The following is a 24,790-nucleotide window of genomic DNA, read 5'->3' as shown; positions in this document are numbered from 1 at the left end:
ATCATTCTATGATTTAGGATGCAGTCCTAACCAACTTTCCAGCACAGGCATAGCTGTGTCCATGGGACATGTACTGCATCCTGCAGTTGGGGGCAGTCATGGAGGCCTCCTCAAGGTAAGGTATTTGTTTCCTTACCTTGGAGTTGCATTGCCCTTATGTCAGTGCTGGAAAGTTGGTTAGGATTGCAGCCTTATACTACTACACAGGAGGAGATGGAAAGGTGCAGTTTCTCAGTTTCTCTTTCCACCCTTTTCAGATTCTTTGATTTTGTAAGATAAGTGGGAAATAAGTGGGAAATGCACTCTAAAAATTAAGTAAATAGATGTATGGCAAGGAGAAATGGTGTATCCGTATCCACAGGGGTTCCGTTCCAGAACCACTGCAAATACCTGAATCCATGGATATGAGGGGATGCCTGCCCCCACCCTTTGGAGGCAAGGAGAGATCTACTCTACTTGCCTCCCAAGGGCGTGCCACTGGGAGCCCATGGGGCGGTCTGCAGACCCAATCCACAGATAAGTGGATCTATGGGTATGGATATCTGTGGATATGGGGGCCCCCCTCTATCAAATAAGAGCTCACTTATATATTTAATTATAATTCAAACAGACCTGTTTCCCTGGTATTACTTGCTATAATTGTTTGACTTGAAAAAAGACATTTAAGTTGTAAGAATTTGTGCACTTTTATAGAAAGATCTTCAGATGTATTGACTTAAATTGTGTCTGTCATCATTGTGGTTTGCTTGTATACATCAATAGAACAAAATCTGAAACAAACTTGCAAAGTCTTAGCATCTCAGATGTGCAAATATTCATTTGCTAATTTGTCACCAGCAAGATGGAAGTTTCATGTTGGCAACTGCACTATTTATTGAAGCTTTGGGAATTTCACCGTTAAGGCAGGAGAAGAGCTCTGGTCTTCAAAGTTGTGAAGGTAATGCTGAAAACAATACACTCACAGCCCAATCTTAACCTGTGCTGCAACAGGCAGGCCGCCTGGCCTGCGCTATAGCCAGTGCAGGGTTGGGACTGGCTGCAATGCAACCCAGGGCAAGGGGAATCGTTTCTCCTTACCCCATATAATAGGGCAGTGCCCCAAACGGGGCTACTTGGATCTGCACCATCTAAAGAGGCTGCAGAGATCTGAGCAGCCCAGCGCTAGGTTGGGCCTCCCCAGAATGGCCTAAGTGCAGAATCATGGCACCACCCCCTCCCAGTCTCGGCCTCCCCATAGGCCCTCTCACCCACACCCTGGAATACCCCAGTTCTGCCCTCTTCAGATCCCTGTGCTAGCAGCTTGCTGCCAGCACAAACTCACCTGTCCCAGGGTTTGATCTGGTGTGGGGAGGCTGATGCATGTCCTTGCTGTGGCCTCCCTGACTCTTGAGCCATCATAGATGTGCCTTATGGCATGTTTGCAATACTCCTGGGAAGGCATAAGGGACTTTCGCTGGCCCAGCACAGTCTCTGTATTGTGCTGTAAGGCTGCAATCCTATCCACACTTTCCTGGGAGTGAGCCCTATTGATTATAATGGGACTGACTTCTGAGTAGACATGCATAGGATTAGGCTCTAAATCACCTACTTAACTACAGATTAGGTTCCAAGGGTCTGTACTTGTCAAAATATACCCAAGTCTAAACATACTGTTCTTGTCAGCCCAGCACTACCACATCTGTGCTAAAGCAACACCAAAAGAAATACTCCGCCTGTGTAAAATTTGATTTTTCTCTGTAAACCACTTTGTGAACTTTTAGTTGAAAAGCAGTATATAAATACTGTTAATAATAATAAAGCACCAGCGAAGCCACCCATAACTTGGACATCCATAACTTGATGAGCCTGTGGTAATTCTAGAACAGTACCAAGCTTGGCCCACTGGAATTGGACTGCCCATTTGTAAAATATCCTATTTGCAATGATAGAATTTCCAGATGTTCTGACTTCAGTGGATGCAAGCAGTCACATAAAGAACCACTACAACCTTTGTGTATGTGTGGAAAAACCCTTATTTAAAAGCAGAATACACTCCAGACTGTCCAGGTCCAAAGCAACACAAATACAGTTGCTTCAAAATGTGTTTTACGCATCTGTATTATTGAGCAGAAATGCCCCACTAGTACATCTGTGATGTGATATAGTAATGTATTTGAGGTGTGCAATTTACAGAATCATTTGTTAACTTCAGGGCAGACTAGACTGCCCTTTATATTTGAAATTGTAATCCTCTTCAATATGCACTTTACCTCTTAAAGTCTTATTTCCACAACTTGCTGAATTGTGTGTTTTCATTTCCACTACAAACTGTTAATTGTGTTTCTTCATATGCATGCTTTTTGGTGTAGCCTGTTCTGATAACAGGCAAGTGCCTAGAGGTTTTATGTAATTTCAGGATTCCATCCAGAATTGAACAGTGTATTTTCATTTTGCTTTGCTTCTCCCATATTGTCCCATCAAGTTCCTATACCATATATACTGTTTAAACACATCTGCTTAGTAACAATTCAGTTTGAAACTGTGCTGCACCTACAAGTACAGATTGCAAAACAATATTCAAATTCCAGATACAGGATTGCATGAGGAGCACAAAAGATGTCTGGGAGAAAAAAGTACAGGTTGACTTTTGTTTTTTTCTGAGCAACTCTTTCACAGCAGCTGGTTTTAGAAATTTGGTTAAATTATGATTGCAAATCACACTGCAGTACTACTTAATTTCTTAGCTTAATTTTCTGATCTCAGACTCCATCCAGGGGACGTATTTAGTATTTCGTAAGTGGAATGGCAGGCTAAATTGCCTACACTATATAAACTGGTTGGTTTTTTGTTTTGCCAACCACACGGTTGGATTTGCAAAGTCTGTCATGTGGGCTGACTTCTGACTTGTCCCCTAACCAGTTTTCATAAAGGACTGTAGGTTAACACCAGATACACAATTTCACTGCAAAAATATCCCAGAAGGTAATCTGTTCTTTGGCTTGGAAGCACTACTGCTTCACTAGCAGAATTTTAGTTATCAAACTAACAAAGAGAGCTAAACAAACCATTGCTTTACAATATATATTAAACCTCTGTCCTAATACATACACTATTTTCCAAAGTTATTCCTCTATAGTAGTGTCAAGCATTTAATATACATGATTTAAACAAAACATTAAACTGTTCCATGCTCAACCACAAAAATCAGCTTATTGAATATATCTGTTTTATTTTATCTTTTCTTTCTCCAATCAGTATAAAATAATTCGGTCCACAAAGACACCTCCTAGACTGCAATGAGGACTAGATGTGTCGTATCCCAGAGAAGTCACTTCAGGACCTAAGGATTTTAAAATAAATAAGATTATTAAAATATCTCTTTATAGCTATTGCTCTCTCCTTAAAATAATCTCCAACACAACATGAAAGCTATGCTCATACCTAAAAGCTTAAAATCAAGGATTTAAAACATGAACTGCATGCAAGTATAGCACATAAGTCATTTGAATCTGTAAAGTGAAATTCTAAATCACTACACTCTTAACTACTTTTTCAGTCTTTAGAGTTTGAAGAAAATCCAAGTTAAAATTAAAATGAATAAACAGATCACCCAAACTCAGAGTGTATGCATTCTTTATATAATCTGTGACATGACTAACTATTAATACAGATCTGGACTCCCTATGGTTTGCACATTAGGAGCCAGGTTCAGGAACATAAATTCCTTTGCCAAAGCAATTTTCTATCCAGTGGCACACCTACAGACCATCCACAGCACAGTGGTGGAAAATCGCTGCTCTACACAGGGTGGAGGGGAGAAGGACCTTGAAAAGAGCATGAAAATATGAATAAAAATACAAACCAGGGGGTAAAAGAGTCACAACCCTGTATGGGGATAGGATTACATCCTGTAATGCTTCTCTGCCAGAAGATGAAGCTACTGGATCTTTTATTTTTCTAAGTAATCCAGAATAACGCACCACAGACCCTCGCCCATAAGCTGACCCCACAGATAAGTCGAGGGCAGGTTTTGAGCCAACAATCATGGACTTTTCTATGAACCTCGGATAAGACAGGGGTTAAACTTAGGGGGTTGTCTGACTATAGTTTTGTCTGATTTTACCCAAGGCCAGATCCTGAAAAATAACCTACCACTAATTGTTACCTAAGAACTATAGTCTCCAATTTATTAAAAACATAGTAAAAGATCATAAGATACATTTTTATTCTTTTTTTTAAATTCTGGTCTTCACCACCTTTTTGTAAACACTATCAGAGTAAGTGCACTGTAAACTACATACCAGTAAAACAGTGGTTCCCAACCTGGTATTCATGTACTCCCAGGGACACTCAACAGGACCTTTAGGGGTACTTGAAAAAGAATGGCAGAAAAAGGCAGGCCGTGCTCCGGAATGCCTTGCAAGGAACAGCAAGGCAGGAAGGGAGGTAGCTAGTTGGCTGTGAAAGCCCCACCAATAGCTAGTTTTTCGTCTTCAATTCATCTATGAACCAGTGATTGAAAAACCAGCATAGTAAAAAAAGCCGAAACATAATATGGAAAGTGATCAATCACCCAGAATTTCTCAGCACACTTCTGGTGCACAACAGTGCAAAGGCAGTCTTCCTCAAACAGATAAAAAGAAAAAACACTGTGAGGAATACAAGAAGTCTGGGTTTTCATAGACAGGAGATGAGGGCTTGTATTATTACAAACATTTTGCTAACATGAAGGGTACAATTTATGGAAATGAACTGCCAAGGGATATGCAAGTGAAGAAGATTGGGAACCACTGCAGGAGATCCATGAATCAAATCCACCTTTAAGGTGTCTGGTGTGTCAAGCCAGAAGCTCTACATACAACATACAACCCCATAACACATAACTGAGAGTGTGCGCAATTCAATTCACAGCAGAGAGATGAGATATTTGCAACCCTTTTTACTCAGAAGTAGACCCACTGCTTTCCATGAGTGTTATTCTTAAGTAATGGTGCACTGAATTGTAACCTGGGAAGGAAGGTCCCATCCTGGTGTTTCAAAAAACAGACCTGTTTTGCAAGCATTTGCAAAGCAGAACCAGGCTGCAGCACAAAGGAAGGAGAATAAAAGGTTAACTTTGGCAGGAATGTCCCTGGAAAATAACTATAATAACTAAGGAGGTGCCTGCCTGAGCTGAGCAACAGCTCAGCTGAGAAAGGAAACTTTTCAGAGTTGAAAGGCTCTACCCTCTGATTGACTGGGAGATAAGGCGAAGTCATAACTGGAGCTTGATTACTTGGCAAAAATTTCAGTACTATACTTTGTAGGCCACAGCTTGCTCCAGAATACCTTGTGATTTCTGGGTTGCACCCCAGAATGAAAAGCTGCAAGGCATTCTGGGGTGTGACACGGCCAACTAAGTAGGTTGCACACTGGGACTACCTGGAAGCCATAAGGCATTCTGGGGTGCACAGTGGTCCCAAATGCCTTGTAGCGCCAGTCCTGTGACCTACCAAAAATCGGGTTGCGACCTACAGTGTGAGAACCACTGATTTAGAACAAGAAATCAATGTTCCAAATTCAGGTGGCTGAAATTCCCAACAATTCTTGTTCACTGTGGGGGTGAAAAAGTGCAAGATCTTGCACATTTCTATAACGAAAGGGGCTGAGCCAAAGAGTTTCCATAATGTAGGAAATTAATATGGATTGGTGGGAAGAAATATGAAGTACTCTTTGTTTATGATGCCTTTGATAGTGACATTGTTATTGACACTGTAATACGAAAAATAGGTGGTTTCAAGGATCACTGAAGTGGCTTCAAAGACCCTTTTCCAATCAAAATTAATGTTTACGTTTACATGGCTTGACGCTTCTAAAAAGCAAGTTGAGTAAAAACTCTCCTGACTTGCTGTTTGAACATTCTGGATTAGTAGATGGAGAGGAAGCATCCATCTGACAAAAACCGCTACCCTGGAAATCTGAAGAGGTCCTTTTTCAGGAGTCCAGAAAAGGACAATTGTAACACTGAGACTGGCATAGGTTATGGAAAGAGTCTGGCAAGTGGTGAATACTGATAAAATTATGCTTCATGCACACATTCACAGAAACAGAGACACAACACAGTGCCTTAAGTTACTCATGCTGGGCACTGGCAGTTCATTACAGCACCCTATAGTAAATTATGACTTATAAATATTATTTCATCTCTTTATGGGAGAGCCAAGGCTTGAACCAGGGGTTCTTGTGTTAAACATTTTTATATACACTGCACTACAACAGTATGTATTCATAAGGAATACATACATCTTCCTTCAGAGAAGACATCACCTCCAACTGATAAAGGTCGAGATTTTATGTTAAACAATACAAAATATATTAACGTTAAAAGCACAAACACACCAACCTGTTAAGTGTTTTATTCATCTGCCTGCTGCACTGTTCCCTTCTCAGAGACATAGATACCATCCAAGAATTTTCTAATATCTTTGTTCTTGACTGTAGTTGCCTGCTGTATCAAGGCCGCTACAAGAAAACAAAGGCCTTTAAGTTAGGTCAGTTCAACGCTTATTTCATCTAACAAACAAATTTAACAGGAGCCAGGACAGTAAGCTTTAAGTCAGATCAGACAGTTTCATGGTGCAGTTAGATTCCCCAAGTTCCATTTCAAACATCTGCGTTTGTACAAGAATCACTAGTTGGAAAAATGATAGCCAAATATTATAAAGAAGAAAAGTATTAACAAGGTTTGGCAGAGTGCGATTTAGCACAATGCAAGAAGTTTGTCATAATTTTAGACAAAGAATCTAAAATAACTCTATACTTTCAAGTGTTCTGGATATGCCAACATCAATAATAATGTAAGACTTAAAGATAAATATTACATTATGGATGTTAGTGTTAACTGACATACCAGAGTTAGATACCAATTCAATGTCGTTTCCTTCAAGAATCAGTTCATCTTTCTGGGCTTGAGATACTGCACAGTTGACACCTAAAAAAATATAACAAATATTTGTTAACATATATTACAAGAGAAATTTACTGTTAAAAGAAAAATTAGGGTTTACCTCATAAATAGCCTAATACTACAACCATTTATTCCAGGTCCCTTACTGTAAGGTTTGAAACATAAACTGAACTTAGTGAAGATTGACAATCCAAGATAGGACCCTGCCCTATTTAACCACCATTATCTCAGATTTGGATTTTATTTAAAAAGATGTAAATCCCACCTTTCAGCAGCTCAACATCGCTTACGTAATAAAACAATACAAACAGCCAATTAAAACACTAACACCCTAATTAAGAGTGCTGTAAAATTAAAAGGTTTTCAGATCTCTGTTTCTAGTCTGGAAGACCAGCAAAAACAGAAGGCTTACAGTAAATGCAAGAGAGAGATGTGCACAATGACCTTATGGGATGGACACACTCATGCAGGAAGAGACTATTTCAAAAATCTGGGCCCTAAATTGTTTAAGACTTTATTGGTCATCAATAGCAATTTGAATTGTGCTTGGAAATGTGTAGGTACCCCTTAGAGATGGAATAACAGGTGCATGGTGTTGTCACATCCTTTCACTCCTGTAAGAAGCCTAGCAACTATTTTGTACTTATTGAAGTTTGCAGCTAATCTTCGCAGACAACCCCACACAGAGCCCTACAAGCTACAGCCTAGATGTCCAATATTCAAATCAAATTTGATGACCAATATTACTTGCTCTACTGGTGTGACTGAGACTTCATGATGGGACAGTGGCCTGCATACTTTTTCATCAGTTCCATTTGGTAAAATGAGAGCAACCTCCTGTCCAATTTAGGCTTGCACACATGGGATTTCCTTAGTCAAGAATTACACCAACACCTGTAATATCCAACATTTATAATAGCCTTTTATAATCTTGTAGATTGTGCCACTGCAGGGTACAATGCAAGGTGCCCTAAATAGTCCACCACAAACTTCTAACACCACCTGGATCATTCCATTAGAGCAGGGGTCTCCAAACCTTTTGGTCAGAGGGCCGCATCAAATATCTGGCATTGTGTTGGGGGCCGGGGAAAAAATTTAAATATAAAATTTATTTAAATAAATTAGAGAAGGAACTTAGGTGAGTGAATATATGAATCAATGGCTCATTCATTCAACCTCTCTGGCCCTTGAACACCCTCCAGACGCAACCAGAGCACAGTTCCAGTCATGTTTGGCCAAGTGGGCTAGAGGCTTTCAGGGGACAAGAGGCTGGCTGCGGGCCAGATAGAGGCTCGCTGCAGGCCACATCAGGCCCCCAGGCCGGGGTTTGGAGACCCCTGTATTAGAGTATTAATTTCCTACTATGGAAAAAGACACTCTCCTTCCCCTGTAGACTTGCTGATCTTCCCACTCCAGTCTGACTAGCTGTAGCTGGAATTAAACCCACACTATGAAATATTAAATAAAATATTAAATTTGCTAGAATGTAAATGGAACTATATTATCTTAATGTCTTATAATCAGTAATGTTTACTCTGTTTTGCATTTAAAAATATTTTAATTACCCTAAACTTTTAAGATAGGGCAAGGTAGAAATCAGAGATGATTATTACAGATTTTGCAAGCTATCTTTTCAGTGCAACTACTATATGATGCACAATTGCATAAGCACTTCAAATGAAAAAATACTGAAGAAAAAATAGTTGTGCATACTTTTTAAATAACTTTTAAATTTGGAGAAGTTACAATCAGTTTCCCTCATATCTTCAGATTATTTCCTCCTATCTTTTCTGATTATTTTGTGGGATTGCTTGAGTGTTTTTACTGTTCCCTTCCCGTTTTTACAATGGATTTAAATAGTTATTAGTTGTCTGCTTTTTTGATACTACTGTTATTTTTAACTGCCATTGCAAACCACCTGAGTCCGTTTTGGAGAAAGATGGGGTATAATAAACTTAGCAATAAATACCATTATGCTAACTGGTTCCTTACCTGGCCTCATGCGCACCCGACGGATATACTTCTCACCAAGAAAGTTACGGATTTCCACAAGAGAGCCATTCTCCTGTATAACCACGTTGATGGGGAAATGAGCGTACACAGACCTCATCTTGTAGCGGAAGCCCTGAAATCAAATCAAATATTCAAATCAAAACAAAACATGCAAGCAATTTAACATTTTAAATTGTTATCATCAAAGCACACGTTTACAAGCAATAAGTACAAAGTGTCCCTTATGTGCTAAATGGCATGTATAAAGCAGCAGAAAAGCTGCAAGAATGAAGCATTCAACTTGAATGAAAAATTGACTGTGTACCTAAATTCCTATGTGTAGCAAAACCAGAAGATATAAATTTTACAAAGTTTTTTGTATTAAACAATTATCTACCATAAACTAAGCACAAAGAAAGGAATTGAAGCATGTTGTATTACTGCAGAAGACACCAACCAATATCCAATTCTGCAGATACATTTCTAATTGTTTCCATATTCCAATACACTAGATACGTGAATGATTTAATTTTTATTATATTCTGACTTGCATTCCATGTTAAGACTTACCAGTGTGACACCCTTGATCATGTTCTGCACATGACTGCAAATTGTGCGCACTGTTGCCAACTCCTTCCTGTTGCCCCACCATTTGTCAACACGCAACTATGAAAATGAAAAAATAGAGATTTCAAGCTATTCATTTCTAGTTCACAATTCTGAAACGGGTACCCTTTTAGAAAGAAACTAAAAAGTTTCACTAAATTACTAAAACTTCAACACCAGCATCATAATTGCTAAATTAACTCAAGATACGGTCAAACCATCAGATAGTACCAATACGCCCATCCACCATCATACTGCTGAAATTTATCAAGCCATATTGCCATATGTCTTTCTCTACAACACACACACACACACACACACACACACACAGAGCAGGTATGTTTAAAGGACCTCATTGGACCTCATCAAACCAAAGGCTGGTTGATACAAGACTGGTATATCTGCAGTCCTTAAATACAATTAATGTACATGTTACATTATGTACAAAGATAATATAGAATCCGAAACCCAGAAAAAAGTATAAACACATCCCCAAACTGCTTACCTTCCTGCGTTTCTTTCCCAGAAGGGAGAGTTCCACATTGATATGGTTGAAGTCTCTTCGAAGGGTTCCACGAGGGCCCTTCACAATAACTGTCCGGCCCTTCAGAGTAATATCAACTAAAGAAAGAAAAAATAACTTAGCACAGCAGATGACAAAGCTCATGACGGGAGTATGAAAGACTTTTAAAGATTACAACAAAAACAAACACCCAAAATGATGCAAATACCTTTATCAGGGATGTCAACTGTCTGGTTGCTGAGAATGGTCTTCATTTTATACCTAGCAGAGAAAAGAAAGATGAGAAACTACAGGTATAGTACTGTGAAGGACCAGTATGCCATCCATCCCTGACCACTACAACCTTGTAAAAGCCCAAGAAATCTTTCTGCACAATTTGTAGAAACACAAGTAGAATTGTAGAAAACACAATTGTTATATCATGCTGAATTACGGTGTTCCACAGGTTTCTTAGCCCACACTTTTCCCTCTGCAACATTCTCACTCAATCACTCACTCAGCTGTTGTCACCAAAACATACCCCTTCTATATTATATTAAGGTCCTCTGTCTCACAAACCAATGCAATCCAATAACTTTTATTGACATACAACATTAACCATCTTCCCCTCCTCACACAAACAACCTAAACTCATTTTGTGTTTTCCATTATCGAGGCACAACTAGCATAATGATAAAGGAGCAACTTACTGCATGAAATTTTGAAGGCAGCATCATCAATGAGCAAAAAGGGGCCTATACACAGCTCTGAAACAACTCCAAGAACGCATTCCACAGCAGAGTTCTCACTTTACAGATTACCTGAGCAGAGCTGATAATCCAGCTGTGCACTGAAACCATTCCTTCCCTACCTCCATAACTAGGATTACCAAAGAGGTTCAGAGTGCCTATGCCTTTTAAAGTATATAGAAGCGAGAATTTTGGCAGGGGCAGTTTTTTAAACTCTTCCATGTTGAACAGTTCCATTACATATACAAAGTGGGGCAGAGTGCGCACCTTTGACCATGCATCTGCCAAAATCCCTCTTCTATGCATGGTCAAAGGTGTGCACTCTGCCCCACTTTGTATATATACGTATAATCCCACAGCAGGGTGACTGCAGGGCACAAGGTACCTATACCTTTAACCAATGCATAGAACGGGGAACATAACATAGAACATACCACAGAATTTTGGTAGGTGCTTTTTAAACCCATTGGGCTGCACCTGCCAAAATTCCCTCTTCTATACAATGTTTAAAGGTATAGGCACTCTGTTCTCCTTTGCATCTGGTAACCCTATACATAACCAAGTCGAACAGCATTTTAAAGCCAGTTACAGGAACAGGTGGCAACCGAGTTGCAGTGCAGCCTCCGCCTCCTCCTTCCTGGGGCAGAATAAAGCGTGGACACCCACTCCAGCAGTATGAGAGCCCAATGCTAGGCATGTCTACTCAGAAGTAAGCCCCACTGAATTCAATGGGGCTTACTCCCAAGAAAGCGTGCATAGGACTGCAGCCCAAGGAACCAGTCACGAACGGTACCTCCAGTATAGGCACAAGCAGAACTGGAGGAGGGGACCAGGTCCTTCTCAAGCAGGACCAGGACTGCTGACTAGGCTTACACAGAGGTTCAGGCCTACACACTGACTAGGCCTACGCGCAGGGCCAGACCTACACATTGGAGGCGACCCCCTCCTCTTGGGGCTCTCCCTGCATCCCCACGGAGCCCACCCCGAAGCCATACTGCCCTCATTCCCTTCCCCAGGCCCTACCCGTGGCCGTCGGGGGGCGTTCGGGGCGTCCCGCAGCCTCACCGCCCCGGATGGAAGCGGATTCCCCCGCCGCCCCCCAAGCGCGGAAAGAGAAGCGGCCCTCACCTGTGGGTCAGCCAGACAGGCGGAAAGAAAGAGCGTCTTACGTCATCACGTTCTTGTAGCCTCTGCGACGCAGCGTCGTGACGCAGGCACGGCGGAGTTGCTGTCAGCGCGAGAGCGAGGTCGTCCAATCGAGCGCCGAGCAAAGCTTGTGAGAGAGGAGAAGGGAGCTGAGCGCCGAGCGAGTGGCTTCGAGGGCTGGGATGGCTCTGCTCCACCAGAGCGCCATCACAGGGACCCTGAAGAGGCTGGCAGTGCTGGGGAGGCCGGTGAGTGTCAGTGCGCAGGAAGGAGAGGCCCTGAGAGCAGGACTGTTGTCCTCACAACAACCCTGCGAGATAGGCTAGGCTGAGAGAGAGTGACTAGACCTAGGCCACATTTTTATACTCCCCCATCTCCAAGGAGCTCAGGGTGGTTCCTCCCTCCTTTGGTCCTCACAACAACCCTGTGAGGTAGATGGAAGCCTTCCTTCCTCCAAGGAGCTCAGGGAGCTGTATATGGTTCCTTCCCCCTTTTGTCCTCACAACAACCCTGTGAGGTAGGCGAGAATGAGGCATAGCGACTGGCCCAAGGTCACGCAGGAAGCTTCAGGGCTGAGCGGGATTTGAACCTGGATCTTCCAGGTCTAACTCCCGAACTGCTACATCAGTATTCTTCAACCTTGGGGTTGGGACCCCAATGGGCCACAAAACCTTAGTTATGGGGTCGCGGCAACTTATGGGAATGAAAAATGTTGGAGACCACTTGACTAGAGCACCACCAGGGAAAGGGGGAGGCATCTGGTGTACACCTTCAGGTGCCAGGAATTTGTGTGCCAGTCCTGCTCAGGTTCTTAGCAGTTGTGCTAAAACAGTTTTCACTAGTGCCAGGCTTCATGGTAACTTTTTCTGTTCTAATAATAATAATAATAATAATATTTGGTTACAATATAATATTAATAATATTAATACAATACAATGCAATAATTAATACAATACAATAATAATAATAAAAATATTTGGTTACAGTGAACAATGCTGGGTGGGCATTATGAGGGCAGGGAGTGGACAGCAACAGGAATGGGAGTAAGTGGAAAGGGTCCTGGGAGGGCGTCTACATCAACAACGGGGTCCCCAGTCTCTTTATTGATTGTTTGGGTTCATGGCACAAAAAAATGTTGAAGAACACTGCATTGCGTCATCCTTTTATGCGGGAGACACAGGACCCAATCTTGTCCAACTTTCTAGCACCAGTGCACTCCCTCCCTCAGGTCATCATTGGGTTAATTAGCTGAGAAGGGCTCGGACCTGCAGGTGTATTTTCACCTTTCCTGTGCAAAGCCCTGAATACTCAATTATGTTGTGTCGGCTTCATAACAGGCACCTTTCAAGAAGCACGAAAATTGAAATTTTTATTATTATTATTTGAACCATAATACTTTTCTGTATTATATTCAGAATACAGAATTCCTACTTTTCTGTATGGCTGTGAGACCTGGACTCTAAAGAAACACGATCAACAGAAAATAGAGTTTTGCCACCTGCTGATAATGGAAGTTAGGTTGTGGCAGTGATAGAGAAATAGAGATGTGTGCATCCAAGCAGATGAGAAACCACCTTCAGTGCAGGTTTTAAAATCTAGTTTGCACTGGTTTGGCCATATACTGCATATAGACAACTCTTGTCTAGCTAAGCAAGTATAAAATGTCAAAAGTACTGGAAGAAGATCAAGAGGAAGACCAAAAAAAGATGGTTTCATAACATCTTAGAGGACTTGAAAAATGCAAAATGTGGTTTACCAACTGCCACACAACTTTGTCAATATCTCACAGAATGGCTTAATAGGACGCTACTGTGTTTCAACAAGAACTGGTTTTATAACATGGCCATTGACAATATGCAGAGAGAGAGAGAGTTTTCATTTAGCATATTGATAGTTTTTGAGGGTGTTTTGTTTTTGTGCTTGCCACTTTTGCTCTTAAAAGCAAAGGCTTCCCCTTGATCAGAGGGTCTCATTTGGTAGTTGGTAGGGTTGAAGCCCATTAATCCCTGGCACTTCGTGAAAGAAACTCATACAGTGGGGTTGCAAATGATTCTGTAATCAGCCACTGCCAGTCGGTATAGGCTTGACTTAGATGGATCAGTGGTCTTTGTGGCTCCTTGCATGTTTCAGCAGCAGTGTTAAGATGTGAATATGCTTTTTAAGGATGACTCTGACCCTTGTTTAGCTGTAGGTTGCAATGAATGAGTTGTCCTCCCATGGAAACATGGCATGCTGCCAGGGGAGAGTCTCTTCTTTCCTCATCCAGTTCAGGTCTTGTATGTGTATTCATTGGGCTACTATGTAGAAAAGCAGTTCCCAAACTTTTTAGCACAGAGACCCACCTTGTCCTTTGCAGTGGGTCATAGCACAATGCTCTGGGTTGCTTTTGAAGCAAACCAGAAGTTGTATCTGCAAACCAGAAGTCGCTTCTGTGGGACATTCTGGGGCTCTCAGAGGCCAATAGAGTGGGTTGCCAGCCTTGTACGACCCAGAAGTGACCTCCAAGGTCCCCAGTAAGGCATTGCAGCTCTGCAGGAAGCAGCATATTGTGGCCCACCACACATGGGGCTGTAGCCCACAGTTTGGGAAACCCTAATGTGTAGAGCAGAGGTGCTCACACTTTTTTGGCTCGAGAGCTACTTTGAAACCCAGCAAGGCCCGGAGATCTACCAGAGTTTTTTTTACAATGTTCGCGCCATCATAACGTATAACATTTATGTGTACAATGTATGTTGGTGTACCTTGAGCCCCACTGAGTATAACAGGACTTACTCCTGAGTAGACATGCCTAGGATTAGGCTGTGAGGCTGCAATCCTAGCCACACTTACCTGGGAGTAAGCCCCATTGAGTACAATGGGCCTTACTCCTGGCGTTTCCTCCCAGAGGCACCTGTAGGAGGGGGTCGTCGGCACTCTGAGATCTACTCATTTTGCCACGCGATCTACCGGTAGATCGCGATCCACCTATTGAGCACCCCTGGTGTAGAGTATGGTCAAACTGCTGTTCCTATGCAGCAGTGTGCTTCTCCTGAGTAATGTTGACCTAGGACTGTTGGAGAAATCCCTAGTATTGTTCTCTTTTCTGTGAAACCACTCTGCAAGCTATTGGTTTTACTATTAAGGACACTTCATCTGAGTTCTTCTATCAGTGTCAACTCTATTGGACTGAATAGTTGTTGGCATCCTTCAGTCTCGGAAGACTATGGTGTCACGCTCTGAATGATGGTTCTGGAACAGAGTGTCCTCTCCAGTGCGTGAAGCCTGGGTAAAGTAGGTATGGAGGATAGGCCGTTACCCATGCAGCAAATCCCCCCTCTCCACGTCGCTGAAATGGTCCAATGGAAAGGCAGAAGCCAATACGGTTGGTTCCAGCAGCGTCGCAGGAGTTGCCAGAACATGACTGTGTTCAGCCATGAACTGCCTCAGGGACTCCGGCTCCGGTTTTTGCCTCGAGGTTGACTCCTGAAGCCTTTTCCATAACTGGATGTTGCCACAAGGCAGTGGAGGTTTGGGATCAGAGTTTTCCTTCTCTCAGATGAGCTGCCTTCCCAGGCTGATGAGTCCCATCTACCCGGTGGCTATTTAGTCGCCTCTTACGACAAGTACAGCCAAACTGAGGGCCTATTCTTATCCCCAGTCCCCAGGGGAATGGACTGAATACTGTACAGCTTATTTTATTGGGAGTAGCTGTTGGAAGCTTCATCCAGGGGCTTCTGAACTGCTTACCTGTCCCAGAAACCTTCTACACATCTGGACACGGTATCTTGAAACGTAAGCAAATTTCAGAAGAGGCATCTGATGTAGATTCCCCCCAGAAAAGGGGACAGGTTGGGGGGACCTCATGTTTGTAGCCACAAGCCCATTGTGTATACCAGAAGACTCTTTGATTGTGGTTCGTTGGATCACAGTCTACACATTACAGCTTCTGTATGCTGAGATTACTATTGAAAGTTTTGTATTGCTGTTTCCAGATAAATTCAGTTATTTTCTCCTAGGTACTTGGCAACAGTGAGTGCAACCAGTTCAGAGCATCAAGTTCATTACCAGACAAACAAAAGGAACGTTTGCAAAGTGGACCTGATTTACAAGACTTTGTGTCTGGGGAGCTTTCAGACAAAAGCAAGTGGGCAGAATATAAAGGCAACTTAAAGCGCCAGAAAGGAGAAAGGTAATTAAAAGAGCTTTATTATGCTTTCCAATACTCATCTGATAAGCACTGTAGTTCATTTATGAGCATCAAGTGAACAGATTTACTTACCTGGATGGCAGACTTCCAAACAGGTTCTACTCTCCCTAAACAGAATGACAGCTTTTTAAGAAGTGCACTTGTAGACAAAAAAGGGGGGAGCAGTGCTTAAAGTAGTGACTCCCAAAGTGTGGGTTGTGATCCAATGGCGGGTCATGAGCCCATGCACATTGCATTGTGATCTGGGCCCATCCCCCCACCCTTGCAGCTGTTTGGCTCCAAATAGGAGCCATTCTGGAAGCTCCATTACTTACCCAGAGCTTCTAGAGGTCTCTCCAAGCCTGACAACTCACTCTACAGGCATCTGTGGGCCTCAGAATGGCTCTCAGAAGCATCTGTAAACCACTTCTAATTTTTGGATGCCACTTTCTGGTTTGCTTCCAAAACCCAGAAGTGGCTTGTGAAGGCTTCTGAGGGCCATTCTGAGGCACACAGAGGCCCGTAGAGTGGGTTGCTGGGCCTGGTGAGGCCTCTAGCACCACCAGGAGCATTGCAACCCACTGCAGAGGATGAGGTGAATCACGGTACTGCAAAGTTTGGGAATTCCTATTTTAAAGCTTTTTAAGTATCATCTTAACAGTAAAAATAAGCAGAGTTAACTAACGATAGGTACTGTTCTATAAAGTAAAACCAACTGTAAAGTTTCTAACTCTCTGCCATTTCCAGGTAGCTTGGGTGTTGATATCAAAGAGTGTAAGGAACAATATATTTTGAAAAATTACACAATATTTTTGTTTAGCTGTGGATGATACATTTGTTCATGGAGTGCCACTGCTGAGTAATAAGAGAATGCGAGAGTGAGAAGAACAATACTTGTATTAAATATTTTGTAATTTGGGCATTCAGTTAATTTATATCTGAGAAAAGCTAATGTCTAACACAGAAAAACAATTTTTATTTTAGATTGCGACTTCCCCCATGGCTGAAAACTCAGATCCCAATTGGGAAAAACTATAACAAATTGAAGAATACGCTAAGAAACTTAAATCTCCATACGGTAAATCTAATACCTGATGAATTCTGGGTCAATCCTGTTTTGTGAATAAGGTGTCACACTTACTTGGAAGTAAGTTTTGTTGCAGTCAATGGAATTCGCTTCCAAGAAAATATCCTTGAAATCAAAGAGTCTAATTTAAGATCCATCTCTTATTCCCAGTGCTGAATCATTCTTTACTTACAATACTGGCTTGCATTATAGTAGCCATTACAGTATCCTGTCTGTAGCAAGACGCCAGCAAAATCCACCCATGAATGGTTTGAGGCCAAATCAAGGTTGTGCTGCTGTGTATATGTCAGATGGAATTAAAAGAACCGTAGGATACTGCTTCTGGAACCTTCCCATTTGTGTGAGTGAATGTAACTACCAGAACAGCAGGGCAAGCATGGCTGTTGCGCTGGTTCAAATGTTAAGGCTGACTGCCATTTCTTATATCATGTAATAATGATTATTACAGCTGTACTTTATAAGCTAGCCACAAGACCATACACAGTGTGTCTTGTCATAGTGCTGATAGCTATTTCATTTTAACTGTAGGTATGTGAGGAAGCACGATGTCCAAACATCGGGGAGTGTTGGGGAGGGGGAGAGTATGCTACGGCCACAGCAACTATAATGGTAAGTTAACTGCTGAGAACTTGGTGTTTTATCGGAACAGCAGATCAGGGCACCCTTTCTGCTTTGGTTTTTCAGGGATATTTAAGGGACATAGAGGAAGAGGAGCCCCTTGTCTCTATTCCTGTCCTGTAGAAAGTGGTGGGTTTTTGTCATGCAGTCAGGCTGCAGGTGGTGGTCATTTATATTTTCAAAGTATGTGTTGAAACTCTGTAAAAACCCTCCAATAACGTTTAAGCCATTTATGCCCAACTTTGCATATATGCAGCAGGGACCAAATGTGTACACCTGTGGGCCGGGCAAAAATGGGTTAAATAAGAAGACCACAAAGGAGAGGGACATGGTATGATTGCACTTCATGATGTGGAGTTTGAATGTAGTGCGGTGCTGGCATGGGAAGTAACCACATCATCTGCTGCAAGCCTACAGGAGTTGCAGCTTCCCTGCTCTGCTAACGTAAGAATTGTTCCAAAGTACAAGTTCAAGAGTAGATGTCCTCTTGTATTCAGTGACACCCACTCAGGAGGCAAGGCAGGAACTCAAAACAGAACTCAAGATAATACAGCTGACCATATATTGGCTCCCTGTCTTGGGGCCCAACCCTGTCCAATTTTCCACTGCCAGTGCAGCCGTGCCAATGGGGTGTGCGCTGCATCCAGTAGTGGGGAGGCAGTCACAGAGGTCTCCTCAAGGTATGGGAACATTTGTTCCCTTTCCTCAGGGTTGCATTGTGGCTGCACTGGTGCTGGAAAGTTGGATAGGATTGGGCCCTTAGACTGTATCATGACATTGATACAAAGCCAGAGGAAGGACTTAGTTGCTCTTCAGAGTGCAGAATCTCTGCACTCTGCAGAAAACAGTGTATTGTTTTCTGACCTAGTGTGACAATACACTGCATGGGGAAATAGGAGGTGTGCCATGGGGCAATGCAGCTCTTTCGTTTGGCATGTTGTATGTTTACACTAGCTCTGGGGTACTGAACAAATTCCTTTCTCATCTGTTCTCTATCTGTTGATTCTTTTGATTCTTATTTTTATTCCATATTTTCTTTTGAAAGAATTAGTATTAGTATTGGCAACCTTCAGTCTCGAAAGACTATGGTATCGCGCTCTGAAAGGTGGTTCTGGGACAGCGTCTAGTGTGGCTGAAAAGGCCAATCCGGGAGTGACAATCCCTTCCACACTGGGAGCAAGTGCAGTCTGTCCCTGGTCTGTCTCCCTGGCTATGGGCCTTCCTTCTTTGCCTCTTTGCCTCAGACTGCTGGCAAAGTGTCTCTTCAAACTGGGAAAGGCCATGCTGCACAGCCTGCCTCCAAGCAGACCGCTCAGAGGCCAGGGTTTCCCACTTGTTGAGGTCCATCCCTAAGGCCTTCAGATCCCTCTTGCAGATGTCCTTGTATCGCAGCTGTGGTCTACCTGTAGGGCGCTTTCCTTGCACGAGTTCTCCATAGAGGAGATCCTTTGGGATCCGGCCATCATCCATTCTCACGACATGACCGAGCCAACGCAGGTGTCTCTGTTTCAGCAGTGCATACATGCTAGGGATTCCAGCACGTTCCAGGACTGTGTTGTTAGGAACTTTGTCCTGCCGGGTGATGCCGAGAATGCGCCAGAGGCAGCGCATGTGGAAAGCGTTCAGTTTTCTCTGCATCACCTGGCAGGACAAAGTTTTGAAAGAATACAGCTGCTTAAAGCAAAAACTCATGCCTTTTCTTATTTCAGCTAATGGGGGACACGTGTACAAGAGGTTGTCGCTTCTGCTCAGTAAAGACAGCAAAAAGTCCTCCTCCATTAGATCCTGAGGAGCCGTACAACACAGCGAAAGCAATAGCTGAATGGGGACTTGATTATGTTGTATTGACATCTGTGGACAGGGATGGTTAGTAAGCTTATATTTTTTGCTTCCTAAGAAAGTTTCTTTGCATCATGTTCTGAAAACTCATCATTCAGTGCTTATCTAAGGTATTTTATGAGCCATGCAAATCTTTGTTTATTCATTGCATTCTTAAATGTTGTGGCTCCTCAAAGAACTAACATAAACAAAAAAACCAATATAAGTTTTTGTTAAGGTTGCAGAAGTTTTTCCTTGTAGTTACCATTCCTGTGGAATGGTTACTAGCAAATATTCTGGATGCTTCTATTGAAACTCCATGAGTTTTAAAAATATTTCTTTTCAGTGTGTTCAACTATATTTGAAACAGAAACTCTGTGAAAAAACTTATAGTAAATTCAGATACATGGACATATTGAGAACTGAGATTCAAACTTTATACTAACACCACATTTTTCAACAATATGCTATTAAGGAAGATATTTTCAGGAGTAAAAGTTTAAAGGGTAACTCAGTGGTAGGATATATGATACCTTTGTTTTTAAATATATATCTTCTAAATTATGTCAGGGATACTAGAAATACAGTATAACTAGAAGGAACAGACTACAAAATTTTTTTTAAAAGAAGCGTTCATTGTTATAAGTAATCATGCTTTTAAGGAAGTGGATTGTAATCTATATTTCAGCATACGTTTTTGTGGGCTATCCAATTTGAGATGTCAATATTACTACATAAATGAATGACTAAGGGCCCAATCCTATCCAACTTTCCAGCACCGGTGCAGCTGCATTGCAGCCCCGAGGTAAGGGAACAAATGTTCCCATACTTTGAGGAGGCCTCTGTGACTGCCTCCCCAACACAGGAAGCAGTGCAAACCCCATTGGCCCAGCAGCACTGGCACTGGAAAATCAGATAGGATTGGGCCCTTACATTTGTATCCTCAGCACTACAATATCTTCATAAAAGTAGATATCTGTTTTGCATTTATTATAGCTTGTTTTAAACTGTTTTTAGATATTCCAGATGGTGGAGCATCGCATTTTGCAAAGACAGTATCACACTTAAAAGAAAGGTATATATAAATAGAAATAGATAATGTTTTAAAAAACCAACACCACATTTTAAAGACTATTATTTATATTTCATAACATAAAGAGTATTCCATGTTTATTACAATTTTTCAATCCTTGTTTCTCAGGAATCCAAGAATTCTAGTGGAATGCTTAACCCCTGATTTCCGAGGAGACCTTCAAGCTGTGGAGAAAGTTGCTCTGTCAGGGCTAGATGTGTATGCCCATAATGTGGAAACAGTTCCAGAATTGCAGAGGTGATGAAAGGTGATATGTATACAGATGATGTAAGACTAATGCAGCAGAATATGATTTTAAATATGATTTAAAAAATTGAGTAAACTAGAGATTCTTAGGTTGAATGTTCTGTTTACAACCTGTGCAGAAGACAAATAAGAACCACAGCTTGATCAACTTCTGTTAATGCTCAAAATGTGCTTGCTGTTTTTTGTTATTAAAGACAAGTTCGGGATCCTCGGGCCAATTTTGATCAGTCCCTCCGTGTCCTGAAGCATGCTAAGAATGTTCAGCCTGATGTAATTTCTAAAACATCCATTATGCTTGGTCTGGGTGAAACAGATGAACAAGTGTACGCCACCCTGAAATGTAAGTCAGATTTCTGTGTGCACGTAAGCCATGTTTCAAAGAGAGATGGGGGGAGGGGAGTTCAGTGCTAGAACATGTGATTCATGGAGCTATATGGCAAGCTGTGAGTACACAATTTCTGAGGCCAGTCCTTCTAAAAGCAAAATTTAAACCCTGCCTGAGACCTTTTGACCTTAAGTACATGCTTGATTTGAATTCCCAGACACAGCCCTTTTGTTTGTTTTGACCCAAGTTGTTTTCCTTTAATGTCTAGCTTTCAATACAGTGTCTTGAAGGACAGATATTATTCCTTTCTCATGTAGTGAATTAAATTGGATGGCTGAAAGAAATGTTTTGGAGATGACTTGGGAAGCAAGCACAAATTACTTTTGTGACTTTTTTCTGAATGTGTCTAGAATAGGAGTATTAGACATTGTCATACCATAATTCAATCTTTTATAGTACTGCGTGAGGTGGATGTGGACTGTTTAACTTTGGGACAATATATGCAACCGACAAAGCGCCATTTAAAGGTAAACATCTTTTATTGTACTGGAAATGAGTTAGTGTTTGAAAACACTCTTAGGATTGGAAAGCTGGTTGGTTCAGCAAATGCTGTTCATGTGAGATGTTCAAGAACACACAGGAAATGGTTGTGAGTAGTCTGTGCTATGCCCTGGTTCAGTTTTTCCCAATATGTACTTTGCCTCTGGATTTAATTGTACAGAAATTGGGTCAACACCAGAGTGTGGTAAGGTTGTGTAAATGCCTTGGATGCCTGAGAGTTATAACTGGCAAAGAACCCACTGCCCCAACAGCACAATTCTTCACTTTCTTGGCATGTACTACCCAAAAGAGGAGGAGCAGTCAATGAATTTCCAGTTTGCCTCTCCTGATTCTTCCAGATTAAGAGGGAATTACTGAGAATGCCTTGCACGAGGGGTCCCAAAATCTTAGAACTGGCACTGAATCAGTTAGTATTTCCTTAAAATTGTATAACCTTTCCTAGAGGTTTCTTCCTGACATTGTGTTGGGTGAGATGTTGTTGTCCTCCTTTCAAATATTATGTAGCACGTTAGTATATGTCAGGGGTGTCAGACTCCTTTCATACAGAGGGCCCAATTGCATTCATGATGCCTGCTAAGGGCCAGAAGTGATGTCGTTAGGCAGGAAGTGATGTCATTAAACAACTCATAACCAAAAATAAGCACTTTTTCTCACTTAGGAATTCATTAACTACAAATGACAGAAAACATGCAAATCTTTATTGTATTTCAAGATATGGGAGAGCCCAATTTTCATGGGGGCTGCCCTTTTAGCAGTAACACCTCAGCACTGCTGAGAGCCTGAGGGCCGGATAAAAAGCTTCCGCAGGTCGCATCTGGCCCCCAGACCTTATGTTTGACAGCCCTGGTATATGTAGTCATGAACAGCTGTATTTTCCTATCCAGGTAGAAGAATATATTACTCCTGAGAAGTTTAACTACTGGGAAAAAGTAGGCAATGACCTTGGATTTCACTACACTGCTAGCGGGCCTCTTGTGCGCTCGTCCTACAAAGCAGGTAAAATATATATGAAGCATTGCATTTGCTAGAATGTAAGGATTTATTTGTTTATGTATGGACATGCATAAGCAAGCTTGGTGGATTGTGGGTTTGATCCAAAGGTGCTTTGTACAAGCAGACAAGCAATTCTGCTTTCCCAAGGCATTCACTCCTTTCCCTTCTATGTTGAAGTGCATTGTTTTTCTGTCTCCCACATCTGCTTTCACATTGTTCTAGCTGGTCCCTCTGCATCTTAAGGCTGGAAAGGAGGTGTTGCAAGGGACGTCAGCAGCAAAGCAGTTGTGAGAGCCTCTTTGCAGAAGCAGCAGTTTACTAGCCTTCTTTGGAGTGGCTCCAACCCCTTAAGTTTAGATATGCTGAAATTGTTTCTCTTCTGCTGGTTAGCTCAATATTTTGGATGATAAAATATGTTGCCCAACCACTAAGTCTGCCCAGACATTATATCCCATTGGCATTAGTTTAGTGTATGGTCTCTTAAGCACTGAATGGTACAACTTCCATTTCTATCAATGGGACTCTCCTGTAAGTGGCAGTTAGGCAGCAGCATTGCAAAGGAGATTGTGGCACTCATTTAAAATTCAGATATAAATGGATGTGCATTTCAGCTTTTGCTAAAGCTTGGGCCATTTGACATAATGCATCCTTTTCCTGCTACAGAAGAGGAAAGGGACACCTTGTGTCTCAGGTCCTTGCTGTAGTTGGTAGTGTTCTGGTGTTTGAGAACATTGACCAGAAAGTAAAATCCCAAATGTTTACTGCTTTTTCAAAGTAGTTACTCATTGCCTTTTTGTCTGTACACAGGTGAATTTTTCTTGAAAAATTTGGTAGAGAAAAGGAAGACGAAAGTAATCTGAAACATCAACTATCCATAGTCTTCTGCAGCTGTAATAAATAATCCATGCATGAACTGATTAAGGGAAATGCATTTAACTGGCTTTTGAGTTATCAATGTTTAAACCTTGTCAGCCCTATCTTGACAGAAGAACTAATACAGTATAAGCAAGGTATATTTGGAGATTCATGACGTTTGGGTTCATTTTAATACATTATCTTTTGGGTAGCAGGATGAAATTTATGATGAAATAAAGGTATCAGCTGGATAAAGTGTGCAGCATTTCTTGCAAAAGTTTTTCAGATGCCTACATCTGCGCTTAATTCAGTATGCTGTCATTGTTTGGCTGTATTTGTTTACTTTAAAGCAGTGGTTCTCACACATTTAGCACTGGGACCCACTTTTTAGAATGAGAATCTGTCAGGACCCACCAGAAGTAATGTCACGACCAGAAGTGACATCAAGCAGGATGATTTTTAACAATCCTAGACTGCAATCCTACTCACACGCAGGAGTAAGTCCCATTGCCGATCATTGTTAAAATATAGTAGCTTGTTAAAAGTACAGGTATGCCACATTTCCCCAAATGCAGTCACATAGGATGGTAGTATCAAGTCTAATCTATTAAAAATAAAAATATTGACATGAATGGGGACCCACCTGAAATAGGCTCATGACCCACCTAGTGAGTCTCAACCCACAGTTTGAGAAACACTGCCCTAAAGGCTTATGAGAACCATGATGTAAAGTACAACCCACCAAGTCAGGCTGTTTTTGAAGCTATGGCTTCTTTACTGGGAGAAACTTAAACTTGTAAATTGAAATGGGACTTGTGCTTAAGTCTGTGTGGAGCATAACTCATATCTTCACTAGCTTACCTAATAACTGCAAAAGGCAAAATGTTTTTTGTAATGAAGGTATCTGTATTTGAACACTCATGAATAGCTTGATCCTAAACATCAGTTATGCTGCTAAAGCTGTGAATAGAAATGGGAATCATACTGGTAAGTAGTGCAAGCCAGTTCAAAGCATTTCACCATACAACAACACTGATCATGACAATGTAACAGATGGGATTCAGCAAGTACTGTATGCAGTGCTCAAAGATTATACACAGCATTGGTCA

At 41.7% G+C, this 24,790-nt stretch overlaps 2 protein-coding genes across 3 annotated transcripts; one reads left to right on the top strand and one right to left on the bottom strand.

Annotated features, from left to right (window-relative positions):
• Positions 1–3,188: 3,188 nt before the first annotated feature.
• RPL9 (ribosomal protein L9) lies at positions 3,189–11,958 on the bottom strand. 2 transcript variants are annotated; one of them, XM_066632127.1, is made up of 8 exons: positions 11,903–11,958; positions 10,255–10,307; positions 10,029–10,144; positions 9,488–9,583; positions 8,918–9,050; positions 6,869–6,949; positions 6,362–6,480; positions 3,189–3,319 (listed from the first exon to the last, which is right to left on the bottom strand). In XM_066632127.1, the coding sequence occupies exons 2-7, from the start codon at positions 10,298–10,300 to the stop codon at positions 6,374–6,376; spliced, it is 579 nt and encodes a 192-aa protein (XP_066488224.1). In that variant the 5' UTR covers positions 10,301–10,307; positions 11,903–11,958; the 3' UTR covers positions 3,189–3,319; positions 6,362–6,373. The 2 variants fall into 2 exon arrangements, with proteins under 2 accessions (XP_066488224.1, XP_066488225.1); XM_066632128.1 differs by lacking the exon at positions 11,903–11,958 and adding an exon at positions 11,798–11,856.
• Positions 11,959–12,031: 73 nt separating this feature from the next.
• Positions 12,032–23,936, top strand: LIAS (lipoic acid synthetase). Its single transcript, XM_066632126.1, has 11 exons — positions 12,032–12,168; positions 15,916–16,088; positions 17,070–17,163; positions 17,701–17,781; positions 19,500–19,656; positions 20,626–20,683; positions 20,810–20,938; positions 21,142–21,287; positions 21,729–21,799; positions 22,718–22,829; positions 23,634–23,936. Exons 1-11 carry the CDS (start codon positions 12,103–12,105, stop codon positions 23,684–23,686), a joined length of 1,140 nt encoding a protein of 379 aa, XP_066488223.1. The 5' UTR covers positions 12,032–12,102; the 3' UTR covers positions 23,687–23,936.
• The last annotated feature ends 854 nt before the right edge of the window (positions 23,937–24,790 follow it).

Source organism: Tiliqua scincoides, chromosome 6 (assembly GCF_035046505.1).
Source record: "Tiliqua scincoides isolate rTilSci1 chromosome 6, rTilSci1.hap2, whole genome shotgun sequence".
Classification (NCBI taxonomy): Eukaryota; Metazoa; Chordata; class Lepidosauria; order Squamata; family Scincidae; genus Tiliqua; species Tiliqua scincoides.
This window is presented reverse-complemented; position numbering and strand designations above follow the sequence as displayed.